A 14,383-nucleotide genomic window follows, 5' to 3' on the forward strand; every position below is an offset into this window, starting at 1 on the left:
ATGTGCCATCCTTCTCCCTTCCAACAGCAGCCTCTCCCCATGTGCCCCTGGCCCATTCCCCTTATCCTCCCGGCATTCAATCAGTTAGCTCACTTCCAACCCACACCCATGGTTAAGGCCGCCCCACGGGCACTGCTGGGTGGCCGTACGGCTTCACCACCGTCATCCCGAATGCCCTCTGGTATCAGCCGAGCACTAACCATGTCCAGCACGGTGCTGGACCCATTACACAGCTCCTCTTGCAGTTTCATCCCAGCAACCTGGGAGGGAGGCAAAATCATTCTGAACTCATTTTCCCAGTGAGGAAATAGTGGTCCAGAATTTCTTGGCTAAGACATAAGTTTCTTGCCTAAGGCCACACAGCCAGCGTGAAGGGTGGCATCAGGATATGAACTCAGGCATTGAGCCCAGAGCCTGTACTACCCCCCAGATTCAAATTCCAGCTCCTCCACCCTCCTGCAAGCCCTTGGATGGGTTACCTCACTGATCACAGCCTCAGGTGCCACCTCTGGAAAAGGAACTGCCACATCAACTTCATACACCCATCGAGAGGATTAAATGAGATGGTGCATGGAAGGTGTTTAGTGCAGTGCCTGGCTCATAGGAACAACTTAATTGAGCTATTTTTAACAAGCCTGTTTTCTGCTGCACATGTGATCCTATAATAGCCACCATCCTCTCTGACCTTGCTCTGGGGTCATCTGCTTTCTCAGAAGCACCTAGGCATCCATGAGGCACAGATGCCAGCTCAGTTTTTATTTGATACATGAGCACATTGAAGTCTGGAGTTGGGCATGGAGCCAGAGGTTCTTCTTGACCCTTAGTCTCATCTTCTTCATGCAGACCCCTTTCTGCTGCTATTAGAACAGCAGGTTGCTCAATGTCATAGTGGAGGCTATTGGGACTGTGGCTCTTTCTCAGATGCAGTAACATCCGCGTGGTGCCTTGACTTGAATTTTAGGGGCAAGGGGATGCCTGTATCCATGGACAGGCTTCTAGGGGTCTTTGAACCCTATGAAGGCACAGGTGATGATTTGCCTGTCTGTGTATATTTCAGTGGAAGAGAGTCTGCATGACTCTTAGTAAGTTTAGGAATCTCAACTTACTACTGGAGAAGTACCCCATTTGTCCTTCAGAGTCTGGCTTCTCGGAGCATTGCTAATTCCCTTTCTCTTCCACTTTTGGTTTGGATTTACGGGGGATTAAACCGGAATCTATTATTTATTGGCATAAAAAGGGCCGCCGAGTGGATTAATCACATTGATAAGAGCAGTTGGTTGGTTGGAGGTGGTTTCTCAGGCCATTAACCTTGACCCCTCCTGGAATAATGGGTGGATGGAGATGCATTTATTTTGTCTACGCTATGGAAATGTGTGTTGTAACAGTGTGTCGAGCACTGAGCTGTGTCTGGAGACAGTGGAGCATTTACCGAAACCACAGGCAAGGTTACACTGGGAAAGTTATGACCTCATCTTATTCCAGCAATGCAGCCGCCCTGGTCCAGGAAAAGACAAACTTTTCAGCTTGTCAGCAGCACGGGGGTCTGATTATGTATCCCAGGGTACACAGGCAGGAATGCCCTGCTCTACGCCTCGTCTAGAAATTTCCTTAGGTTGCTGTCAGGCTGAGAGACTACTGAGAAACAGCCAACTGAGAAGGTTTCCCAGCTTGTCTTCCTGGGGACTAATCAGAAACAAGGCTGGAGAAAGAGAAACGGGGCTAGATTGCAAAGGGCTTTGACATCCATGTGTACGAGTTTGAATTTAATCCTATAAATGTGGCCCTATGTTGAATGGTCAGTCCAGGGCAGTAGCCCAAAGGTCCATGCCGGAAAAAGTTAGAACAGAAGTTTCCAACCTGTCGATCTGAATCTACTGCTGGGTTGTAAAGTCAGAACAACAAGTCCTACCATTTAGTGAGCCTGAAATGTGAGTCTGTACCAGACTGAATGTTTACATTTATCAAGTTTACTTAATCCTTAACAAAACCTCATTTAAAAAAAAAAATTATTTATTTATTTTTGGCTGCGTTGGGTCTTCGTTGCTGCACGCGGGCTTTCTCTAGTTGTGGCGAGCGGGGGCTACTCTTCGTTGCGGTGCGCGGGCTTCTCATTGCAGTGGCTTCTCGTTGTGGAGCACGGGCTCTGGCACATGGGCTTCAGTAGTTGTGGCACACAGGCTTAGCTGCTCCACAGCATGTGGGGTCTTCCCGGACCAGGGCTCAAACCCATGTCCCCTGCATTGGCAGGCGGATTCTTAACCACTGTACCACCAGGAAGTCCCAAAACCTCATTTTTTAATGAGGGCACTGGAGCTTAAAACATGTGCCCTTGAGCCAGAGTTACTTAGTTTCTCTGTGCCTCAGCTCCTAACAGTAAATGTAAACTAACATTTCTTACATGCCAGGTACCGTTCTAAGCAGTTCATGTACATTAATTCTCAGACTCTAGAAGAGAGATACAATGTATACCCATTTTACAGAGAAATGTAGAGAGTTTAAGTAATTGCCCAGGGTTGGACAGCCTCCAGATAATAGACCAAGGATTTGAACCCAGGCCACCCAGCTCCAGAGTCTGATTTGCTAACCGTGGTGCCCTCCTGACTCTCTGGATTGTTCTCCAATCAGGTTCACACATTTCTGTTACCTTCTCTGTAACCATCCCTTAGGTTCCAGTGGGATGGAAAGATGCCAACGCCCTTCCTTTCACCATTAGCCCCGCTTCCTCCAAACCTTTGAGAAAGGGAAAAGTTGCCCTTTGTCGGGGAACATTCTGGAATATCCTGCCAGGTGCACCTTTGGCATTTCAGCATCTCCACAGATCTCTTGCTTTGTCTCTAGGAGAAGAGGTCGGTGCTGGTCATTTTGTGGATCTTAGCCTTTCTGGCGGGGAACACCCTGTATGTGCTCTACACGTTCAGTTCCCAGCAGCTGTATAACAGGTGAGCAGGGAAGTCTGACCCCCAGTGAGAAAGTGGGGGGCTTTGTTGGACTCAGGACCCACAGCCCCTTCATTTGAGAACAATGCAGTAGCTCTAGGTCATGTTGTAACTTTCACATCCCACCCTGTTGTCATATACACGTGCCTAGAGCATAATTCTTTATAGAAATATAATGCAAGCCGCATGTGTAATTTTGCATTTTCTAGTAGCCACATAGTGCGTGGTGGGGGAGGACTGGCCAGTAATGGTCTCTGGCACAGGGTTGAAACTCAAGCCAAGCTTTCAGATCATGTCCATCTGTTTTAAAAATGGACTTTGAGGAGTGACCCGTTTCACCACTTTCTGGAGCCACCCGAAGTTGCATGAAAGCAACTTGGGAAGTTAGTTCCAAGGCATCAACCTGCCTCCCGCACACTGCATTAGTTGCCTGGCCCAGAAGATCAAGGTCCTGGGGGAGGGTAAAGGAGATGGAGTCTCCCAGAACCTTGGAGGAATTTCCAGCTCATGCCATTCTCTGGGCATGATCACATTCACAGGCTCAGACCTCTGTGCCCTCATCAAACCAGTGCTGAGGCAAACTGGCAGCACACAAATAGAAAGAGAGTGACCTCGGAGAAAAGCAACAGAGCTGAGCCTCCTTCCTTATTGATGTCAGTGGTCTAGAGTGTGTTTGTAAATGCTACCAATAGCCATTATCTTATTTTGCCCTCCCACTCAGCAGGGTATTGCTGTCCCTGTTTTACAGGTGAGGAAACTTTGGCTTAATGAAACCCTTTCTAATAAGCCTTAGTCCCAGTCGGTAACAGAGACTTTGAATCATCCCAGGATTTGAAGTCTGATGACCAGTGTCAGAGGTTCTTAGTCTTGCCACATACCAGCTTTGTGCCCTTCGTGCATTTGTGAAACCGAGAGCAAGTTAATTTCTGCCTTACCCACCTGAAGGTCATTACCCACCCACAGGCTAATTATTAGAGAGGCCAAATGTTAATAATATGTGAAAAGTACTGGGCAAACTGTGAAACATTTGATATGTCATAATCATATCATAATATTATTCTTTTATGATAAATTACTTTGTCTATTGGGGGTGATGGCTAATGGGGCAGAAAACTGACAATAAAATGTATCCATCCATTAAAGTTCATAGTGTACGTTAGAAATAAGTGGACTTAGTGATCAATCTGCAGAAAAACACTTGGGCATCTTTCTGGCTCCAAAAGCCAAAACAGAAAAAACTCTAAGACAATGAACTAAAACCTACGTGGGTGAATTTAACAGATCGGTGTCTCTGAGATCAAATGGAAAGTGGAGGGCAGATCTTCATTTCTTTTGCGATCAGAGATGCATAATAGAGAAGCAGGGCATGGAAGTCAACCAGCCAGCCTGGGTTGTGCCCAGGGAGGGACAAGAGCAAAAACAAAAAGGGGAGCTCAGGGCTGCCAGCCTCTCCCCATATCGTAAGTTGGATGCCACTCAGACTTGCAGACAAGGCATCCCACAGAGACGGGGCTCAGATGTGGAAGGACACCAAAGGTATCATGAGAGATTGCAAAAATAGATTATTTTCATTGATTTAACCCTACTCTTGCTCTTCAAAATAGAAATTGACTTTTAAAAATAAAAGTACAAAAACAGACCAGTTCATTCCTAGGATGATCTCCTCAGGGGGCCTCAGTTTGCACCGTTTTCCACCAGCCCAGCAGAGTATGTGGGAAGCGTTTAGAAAGCATTCACTCTGGGCTGTCATATACACGTCCCCTGCTTTTTGGTGGACAGGCAGGACTCGGAGTGGCCTTTGCTTGGAGCCTCTAATCTGGCGGGAGGAAAAGCGAGGGGACCAGCACAGTTTGGGTGCTGGTTCCAATCCTAGCTCCACATTCTAGCTGAGATGCCGTGGGCGGTGACTCCACGTCGAAGCGCTCCAGATTCCCCAGCTCAAGATGCGATAATCATAGTGCCTACCACATAGAGCCTTTGGGAAGATGAAATGACTTGAGACATGTAGAGCATGTAGACTAGGGCCAGCATGATGTAGAAAGCCAAGATATTATCAATTCGATTAACATCATCGTCCACAGAGGTGATGGAGAGCAGTGCTACTCAGCATGTGGTCTGTGGCTCAGTGCCAATTCGAGAATGACTTGTTGTCTGTCCCCAGTGAGGGAAGTACAGAAATTGAGTGTGAGGTTGACTTACCTGGTCACGGATGGGTAAAATGGGTTTACACACTCCGAGCAGTACTGCTGTGGAATAAGGACTGAGAGCAGTAACTGTAGCCGGGACACCTGGGTTCGAATCCACCACCGTTCCATCATATTTGTAGGACCTTGTGCATGTTCATTTACCTTTCTGTGCCTCTTTTTTCTCATCTGAAAAATGGGTAGATAACAGTGCCTGCCCCGTAGAGATGTTGTTATCATTGTCACTGCTGCGTGACAGAGTCAGTAGTATACCTATTATCTCATTGAATCCCACCAGTAACACTGAGGGAGGGAACGATTCCCATTTTATTGATGAGAACACTGAGGCTTACAGAGAGAACATTATCTGCCTAGGGTCCAGTAATGGAGAGGCCTGGATTCAAATTCAAGTCTGTCTGATACTGATGCCCATATGCTTATCATGCAGTGTGACCTTGGGCAACTTAACTTCACATCTCCAAACTTCAGTGCCTCATTTATAAAGTGGGGATGAACAGTGCTCACTCTGCAGGACAATGAGATACAGTGAGTAAATTGCTTAGCACAGCGTCTGCATGTCAAATCCCTCCTCTCTCCTTCTCTCTCTCTCCCTCCTTCATGTTATTGGTCGGCCTTCCTTCCTTCCTTTTGTTTCCTCTTGTGAAGCCTTTTGTGGCCCATAAAACTGGAGGGGACCTTAACTAATGATGCTCTAGGCCAGTCTCATCATTTAACTCTCAGGGGAACTGAGGCTCAGAGAGGTTAAGATACCCACCTGAGGTCACACAGCAAGTTAATAGCAGATTCAGGAACAGGGCACAGATATCTGACTCCCAGCTTAGTGCTTTTTCTACAGGTAATATTTACAAGGCTCCTAGAATGAGTAGAAGGGCCCCTAAGGGCCAGTGACCCTAAGTGAGCATCCTGACTCTCTGACTCCTCCCCCAGCCTCATATTCCTGAAGCCCAACCTGGAGACGCTGGACTTCTTTGACCTGCTGTGGATCGTGGGCATCGCAGACTTTGTGCTCAAGTACATCACCATTGCCCTCAAGTGCCTTGTCGTGGCCCTGCCCAAGATCATCCTGGCTGTCAAGTCCAAGGTAGGCCCATCACGCCAATCACGCAGGGGTTTCAGGATGCCTTCTGGAGAAGGAAAGGTTGGACTTGGGCAGAGCTAATGTCAGTGCATCAAATGAACAGAGCCTGAGCTAGTATATCCTGTCTCCCACCTCTTGTCATCCCTTGAAGCTGAGCATCATTCTTTATTGTCACCACCTTTTTGTCACGCCTCTGCTCTCCAAGTGCATTTACTAAGTTTTGTTGTTCAGAGCTGGCCTTGATGCAATTTTCATCTAAATTTCACCCAAGGAAGGAAAAAAAGCACATTGACATGCCCTGGGTCCTGCTTCTCCCAGGGAAGGATGGCTCTCAAAGGTTTTTGACTCTTTGTGGCTTCTGGGGCATGTTATATAGAGGGTACCGAGGCTCAGAAGAAAAGGACTCTGTGATCCATGAGTGACGCCTGCCATGGACACAGGAAGCAGACTGGTGACAATGATTCTTTGGAGTGTACCTTAGGGAGAGGCCTGCAGGAGGTGTTGGGATGAAGAGGTCTTGGGGGATAATCATTGTAATTCAGAGGACTGAGCAGTGTGAGGAAAAGACATCACGGTTAGGCCAGAAAGCTCAGAATTTGTGCCAGGCATTGGTTGGCAGAAGAGCAGGTTGGAATTGACCATCTGTCTTGAGTGACAACTGATCAAATCACTGGCCAGGTGTGTAGGAAAAACACACTCCTGTGTTTCTTCTGTACACACACACACTCAATACCTCCAACACCAGATGTGTGGGTTTTCCACACATCATGTAATTCTCTGACACTGGCTGGGTATCCTTCAGTTTAACACAGTTCTGACACTGTCCACCTCGAGATAGTGTCAGATCCCACAGGATAAGGTCTCAGTCCCGCAAGACTGCCCCTGTCACTTCAGATGCCAGTCACCAGCCCCAAGTTGGCACCTGTACTTCTGACCAACCAGCTACAAATCAGGGTTCCCATGACCCCCTCCTTGGGTTCAGTGCCCCTTGGGTTCTAGATGCCCCGAAACTTTTCCTTCATAGCAGTTGTGGCACTTGGTTGAAGGCAGGAGACGTGAATCCAGGCATGTGAGGAAGCTGGCTCCGCACTGACTGCCTGGAATAATAATGGCTCGCAGTTATTGAGCACCGACTGTGTACCTGAGACTGTACTAAGAGCACTTCATGTATGAATTACCTTACGTAGCCTCTTGCTATTCCCCTCAGGGAGGTACAGTTCCTGTCATTCATGAGGAGGAGACGGAAGGTTGAGCAGGCAGAGGCAGACAGCTGTTAAGTGGTAGAGTTGGGACTCCAGCCCAGGGCTTCAGCTTCGGGGCCCAAGCTGTACCTCACAGTGGGTATGGGAGAAAGATAAGGAAAACAGAGAATGGTTACTCATTGCCTAGTGCATTCTGGTTCTTGCTAGATTCTTTCCCATGTCTTGACTCATATAAGGCTCTGAACACCCCTCTGAGTGAGAGAGAGATTATTATCACCACTTTCTAGATGAAAAGCTGAGTACCGTCATCCCTCGGTATCTGCGAGGGATTGGTTCCAAGATCTTCCTCGGATACCAAAATCCGTGGACGCTCAAGTCCCTTACATTTGGTCCTCCACATCTGCGGTTCCGCATCCTCGGATTTTCTATGTGAGATTGGTTGAATCCACAGACGAGGAACCTACGGATACAGAGGGCCCACTGTATTCATTTCCTGTGGCTGCTATAATAAATAACCACATGCCTGGGGCTGAAAACAATAGAAATTTGTTCTCTCACAGTCCTGGAGGTCAGCAGTCCAAAATCAGTGTCACTGAAATGAAATCTAGGTGTCAGAGGTGTGGGGGGGGGTGCTGGATGTTAGGGGAGGATCCTTCCTTGCGTCTTCCAGCTTCTGGTAGCTGGCAGCATTCCTTAGCTCATGGCAGCATCACTCCAGTCTGCCTCTGCGGTCACCTGGCCTCTGCTGTGTATGACGTCTCCTTCTATCTGTCTCATACAGATACATGTGACTGCATTTGGGCCCCACCCAGACAATCCAGGATACTCTCCCCGTGCCAAGAGCCTTAACTTAATTGTGTCTTCAGATACCCTTTTTCCAGATGAGGTCACATTCACAGCTTCCAGGGTTTGGGACCTGGTATCTTTGGGTGGCCATTTTTTCACTTACTCTGTACTGTGGCTGAAAGAGGGGTGAGATATTTTGTCCAAAAAACACCCAGCTGGTCAGTTATAGAATCAGAATTCACATCTTCCAACTCCCAAGGCCATGGCCACGTCAGGAGATCATCTGCCCAGCACTGAATGGATGTCGGAATTCCTGGGCCATTCCTGACCCTGCCACTTTCCAGCCACGGGGCCTTGGGTGAGTCACTACATGTGCCTGAACATGTTTCTTCCCTTAGAAAATTGAGATGTTTACAAAACCCCGTTTGAGATGCTGCAGACATAAAAAGACTTTATGTATGTGGGTGAAATGAGGGGTGGGTTGTCATTGCCTGGAGAGGACGCAGGTGAGGCTTTGCAGCCCACCTGCCTATCCAGCATCCTTAGTCTTCCTCTCACTCTCTCCTGCCCCTCTTCCCTCTGTTCCCTGTGCTTCAGCCAGACCCTTCTTCTTTCATTTCCTTCCATACACCAACTAGTGCCAATCTGACATGTGGTAGATGTTCTAACCCCATTTTCCAGATGAGAAAACTGAGACTGAGTAACTAGCCCTTACAGCTTCCAGAGTCAGCTGTGTGCTGCCCTTCTACCTCAAAGACCCTTTTCCTTTCTTGTGTCTTAACCACCTCCTGCTCCTCCTGCAGATCACAGCCTCTTAGAAACCTCCCCTGCCCCTTCAGGTGAGGTATGGTGCCCCTACTGGGGACTCTCACAGCATCCTGTACTTCCCCTGTTCTAGCACTCACCACCCTGAGTGTAATTGCTTGTTTAATTGTCTGCCTGCTCTGCTCGACTGTAACCTCTGTGACAGCAGGAAATGAATGCATCTGGTTTCTTTGTTGATGGATCACCAGCATCTGATATGCACTCGGAAGCATTCATTGTATGTATGTATATATGTTTGGGTGGGTAGATGGATGGGTGAATGGATATATAGGTAGATGGATGCATTGGATGGCTAGATGGGAAAGTTGGTGGATATGTGGGCAGGTGGACAGTCCAGTGATTGTGTGGGTAGATGGATGGGTAGATGGATGGGTGGGTATTTAGATAGATGATGGATGGGTACTTGGATGGATGGATGGATGAATGGATGGATAGATAGATGGGTAGATGGATATTTAGAAGGATGGACAGACAGGCTGGTAGATGGACGGGTAAGTGGATGAGTTGATAGTCTAGACAGCTACACTAACTCTCTTCACCTCCTCTTGTAACCTCAGTGAGAGCTTAGACTCCATTGTCAGCTCAGCTCAAACCTCTCATATATGGCAGGTGTCCAGATACCTCTGTCATGAAGACACCAAAATCTACAAGGCAAAGTAGTACTCACTTCCCTGTGCTAGAAAGGAACATGCAGCAAACCTTCAAAGAAATGCAGCAACCAGACCAATAGTAATAAATGCAAGTAAACCTTGCTGAACAATTACCAGGAGTCAGGCAGTGTGTTAAGCACTGCCATTTGTTCAAGAGATAGTTACTAAATGCCAGAGGTGTGCTAGGCCCTGTTCTAGGCACAGGGATACATCAGTATCAAAGTACAAAGTAGACAAAAATCTACATACTCATGGAGTTTATAGTCTACTGAAGACATCGTCTTGTTTAATCTTAGCAATCCTGGGAGGTAGATACTGTTGATATCTCTCTGCAGAGTTAAATAACCTGCCAGAGATTGCAAACCTCAGAGTAACAACGCTGATGGCAATAGGAACAGCTGATGTGGAGTCAGCCCTTCATGTGGGCCAGGCCCTGCTCTAACCCTTTTCCCTCTGACATCTGTCTCACAAGGCAAGTGCTATTGTTTTGTGGGTTTTTTAAAAATTGAGGTAAAATTCACATAACATAAAATTAACCAGCAATCATTTTATTTTATTTTATTTTATTTTTATGAATTAGAACTGACATTTATTTGTTTATTTTGGCTTCGGTGGGTCTTCAGGAACTGACATTTATTTATTTATTTGTCTGTTTGTTTATTTATTGAGGCTGTGCTGGGTCTTCATTGTGGCCTGTGGGCTTCTCTAGTTGTGGTGCACGGGCTTAGTTGTGGTATGTGGGATCTTAGCTCCCTGACCAGGGGTCGAACCCGGGCCTCCAGCATTGGGAGCGTGGAGTCTTCCACCGGACCACCAGGGAAGTCCCAGCAATCATTTTAAAGTATACAATTCAGTGCCATTCAGTACATTTACGGTGCTGTGCAACCATCATCTCTATCTAGTCCTAAGAGATTTTCATCACCCCAAAAGGAAACCCCGTACCCATTCAGTCACTCCCCCTTCCCTCCGGCCACCACCAATCTGCTTTCTACCTCTATGGATTTACCTATTCTGGGCATTTCATATAAATGGAATCATACATTATGTGACCTTTTGTGTCTGGCTTATTTCACTTAGCATCATATTTTCAAGATTTATCCACATTGTAGCAGAAATCAGCACTTCATTCCATTTTAATGGCTGAATAATATTCCATTGTGTGGATAGACCACCCTCTGTTTATCCATTCATCCATTGATGGACATTTGGATTGCTTCCACTCTTTAGCTATTGGGAATAGCAGTGCTTTGAACATTTGTGTAGAAGTATCTGTTTGAACACAGTTTTTCTGGGTAAATACTTAGGAGTGGAATGGCTGGGTCATATGGTAATTCTATTTTTAACTTTTTGAGGAACCACCAAACTGTTTCCCACAGCAGCTACACCATTTTACACTCCCAGCAGTTGCTGGTTTTATCCCTGTTTTCCAAAGGAAAACACAAACGCAGTGAGAGGTTAAGAAGTAGCCCAAGGTCACACAGTGTATGAGTGGCTGAGTGGGGATTTGAACTCAGGCAGTCTGATTCCAGAACCCCTGCTCTGGGAGGGAGTTACTAGACCACACTCCCTCCCACGGAAGTTCTCTGGATGTGCTTGGAAAATTCCTCAGAGTTGACTGAGGAGCGATGTCCCCGTACACCATCTCTATAAAATTCCCCCAAGTTCAGGCAATGGCTACCTCACTTCCTTCCCTTTCGACGGGCACCGCTGGGGGCCAGGGGGCGGGGATGGGAGGTGGTACCCCTTCCCTGCACCTCCGAGGTGTGAGCGACAGTTATTAATGCCTCCCTGGCAACTGTCCAGCTCCCTTTTTCTGATTATTATTATTTTATTCGGCGAGATTAATGTGCCAGGTCAGAGCATAATCCAGCCTGTAAAAAGTGATGTGAATAGTCTCCTCAAGATAAATTGCAGGCTTGGAAAAGGTTCACAGCCTTTCCTTGCCTGTCTGAGTGCTCTCCCGAATCCTCATCAATCCTTGTCTGGGCAGAAGAAAAGGACGGGTCTTCATTTGCAGCTGGTGGGGGGAGGGGGGAGAGGAGCACATCTGTCAGGGACCCCTAATGGCTCACAGCACAGATGCTCTTTCCTGCGCCTCCATGCCATCCACTGAGAGGGTGGGTTGGTTTTTAATTTTATAATTATATTGGAAGGGCTTCTGGTATTTGGGTTTGCTTGATGGCCCCACGGTCCCTGATGTGTGAGGCTGGGTGAGCCGCTGATTCCCACGTGCCTCTGGACACCAGAGGGTCTGTCCGGGATCTTCTCATACCTGGGCCTCCCAGGATAGCCATGCTCATTGGCCGGCCAAGAAGGGGGTGGGTTAACAATGACGGCCACCGATCTATAACCTCAGTCCCAAACCATCACACTGGCCGGGTGTCTAGAGCAGCCACTTGTCATCATAAATCCAGATAACTTATACAGTTCATACATCTTGGCCCTGCCTGATCAGGCTCCTACCCACTTCTCCAACCTCATCACCCAGGACTTGTCCTCTCCCTTGGCTCACCCTGGACCAGCCAGCACCTTCCTTCTCAGGCCCTTCGCACTTACCGCTCCCTCCGCCTGGGGAGGTTTTTCTCTATGTTCCCACGGCTGTCCCCTTCCCATCATTCAAGTGTCACTTCCTCTGAGACTCTGTCGCCTCCCTGACCACCCTGTTCAGAGTGGTGGTCCCCAGTTTGCATTACCCCATCACCATTGTATTTTCCTCCTCGCGTGTGCCAGTATCTGAAATGATTGGATTGTCTTGTGTTTATTTTCTGTCCCCACTATTCAAGTATAGACTCATGAGAACAAGGACTGTTAGGTCTGTCTTGACACATGGATATTACGGGCTGAATGAAGAGCCTCGTGTTAATTTCCTGTTAGGGGGTTAAAACTAGGCCTGCTGCTACCCCACCACGTAGAGTTCTTCTCACACACATCCCCTTTCTCTCCTCAATCCAGTGGACATTATTTGGGACTTATTTGCTTACAAAGGCAATGCTAGGCCCTGAGAATATAAAAACGAGTAAGACGCCCTCCTCACCTTTGTGTACTCCCTGATTCTCTGCGAGTGAAACTTTTGTTTTAACCTAACCCGAACCTAGTTAAGAAAGCAAATTTTCTTGTCCTGGAAAATTTTCTTGACACTCCCAACTCCTAGCATTAATAGTAGTAATAATTTAAAACTTGACTTGTCCACTTTGCTCCTTCCTTTTGTTAAAATGAAATCCTCTTGCTTTAAGATTCTAGAAATGCACTGTCCAGTATGATAGCCACAAGCCACAGGTGACTATTTACATTTAAATTAATTAAATTTAAAATTCAGTCTCTCCGTTGCACTGCTCTATAGCCACAGTGTTGAGCAAAGCAGATGTAGAACATTCCAGTGGACAGCATTGTTCTAGAACATTCTTAGGGCAGGGTTCGTTCAACCTCTTACTAGCATAGGTAGCAGGCAGCTGCCATTCTGCCCATTTTTCAGATGGAGAAATATAAAAGCAGGTACTTCTCTAAAAACTCTCAGTAGCGGGTCATGAGTAAACACTGCACAGCAGGAAGAAAACTGGCCTTGAGTCAGCAAAACTGGGTTCAAATCCTGGTTCTTGGACTTACTACCTATGTGACCTTGGACAGGTGACCTCACTCTTTGGAGCCCTTGGCTTCCTCATCTCTTAAATGGTTGTTTTTATCCCATTAAGGTTATCAGAAGGTAGAATGCTGGGTATCCAGTTGCTGAGTGGATACTAGGACCAGCTGTATCAGAAACAAGGAAACGTTTAGCTGACCTGTTTCTCCAAAAAACACAGCATGTGACCAACTTCCTGTCTTTTCCCATAAGAACGGGAAGGAGGAAGCCCTTCCCATGTCTGAAATCATCTTAGCTGACCCCTAGTGCAGCTGCACAGCCAGCCCCTGGATGAGAGGTTTCCACAGGACGCAATTCCACGAGCTTTCAGCCCCAATGGTTCGTCTCTTAAGTACAGGGGGAAGCAGACAAGAGCAAGAAAGGTGGTTTTCTTGGATGTGAGAGCCAAGAGGATTCATGAGGCTTTTTGTGCCATTAAAATCCCTCTCTTTCCTGGGCCCTGAACCCAGCACTTTTGCTCTCAAAGTGGTTTCCCATTGATTGAGTCATGTTCTCTCCTGGGGGTAAGTCATTCCTCTCTCTCTCCCCTCCCCTCCTGAGCAGAGGCAGGTCTCCACCAGGGCAGGTCTGAGTTTGCTAGGTCTCAGCTGTGGTTCTCACAGTACATCATTCTGTGTATAAAAGTGCAGAACTTCTGGAGGAGCCAGTTGTACTTGCTGCAGCTTCCCACACAGCAGGGCTAGAAGGGGTTAAAGCAGTGGTTCTCAACTAGGGGGATGTTTGGCCATTTCTGGAGACATTTTTGATTGTCATAATGGGATGGGGGTGGTGCTGGTATTTAGTGGGTAGAGACCAATGATGCTGCTAAACATCCTACAGTGCACAGGACAGTCCCCTGAGGCCAAGAATTACCCAGTCCCAAATGTCAGTAGTGCCAAGGTTGAGAAACCCTGGATTAAACGTTCGTTTTATGGGCTGAATTGTGTCCCCCGCAAAAATTCATATGTTGAAGGCCTAACCCCGTAGTGCATCAGAATGTGGCTATATTTGGAGAAAGAGTCTTTAAACAGGTAATTAAGTCAAAGTGAAGTCATTAGGGTGGGACCTAATCTAATATGACTGGTG

At 47.2% G+C, this 14,383-nt stretch overlaps 1 protein-coding gene across 1 annotated transcript in view; it reads left to right on the plus strand.

Moving 5' to 3' along the window:
- The window catches only part of RNFT2 (ring finger protein, transmembrane 2), a 57,017-nt gene that overhangs the window by 10,761 nt on the left and 31,873 nt on the right, over nucleotides 1–14,383 (plus strand). The window contains exons 6-7 of the mRNA XM_029216846.1: nucleotides 2,839–2,939; nucleotides 6,068–6,221. Coding sequence (XP_029072679.1) covers nucleotides 2,839–2,939; nucleotides 6,068–6,221 — 255 coding nt within the window. The remainder of the gene's footprint in view (nucleotides 1–2,838; nucleotides 2,940–6,067; nucleotides 6,222–14,383) is intronic.

This window comes from Monodon monoceros, unplaced genomic scaffold, assembly GCF_005190385.1.
Source record: "Monodon monoceros isolate NGI ecotype Baffin Bay Population unplaced genomic scaffold, NGI_Narwhal_1 Super_Scaffold_1, whole genome shotgun sequence".
Taxonomy (NCBI): domain Eukaryota; kingdom Metazoa; phylum Chordata; class Mammalia; order Artiodactyla; family Monodontidae; genus Monodon; species Monodon monoceros.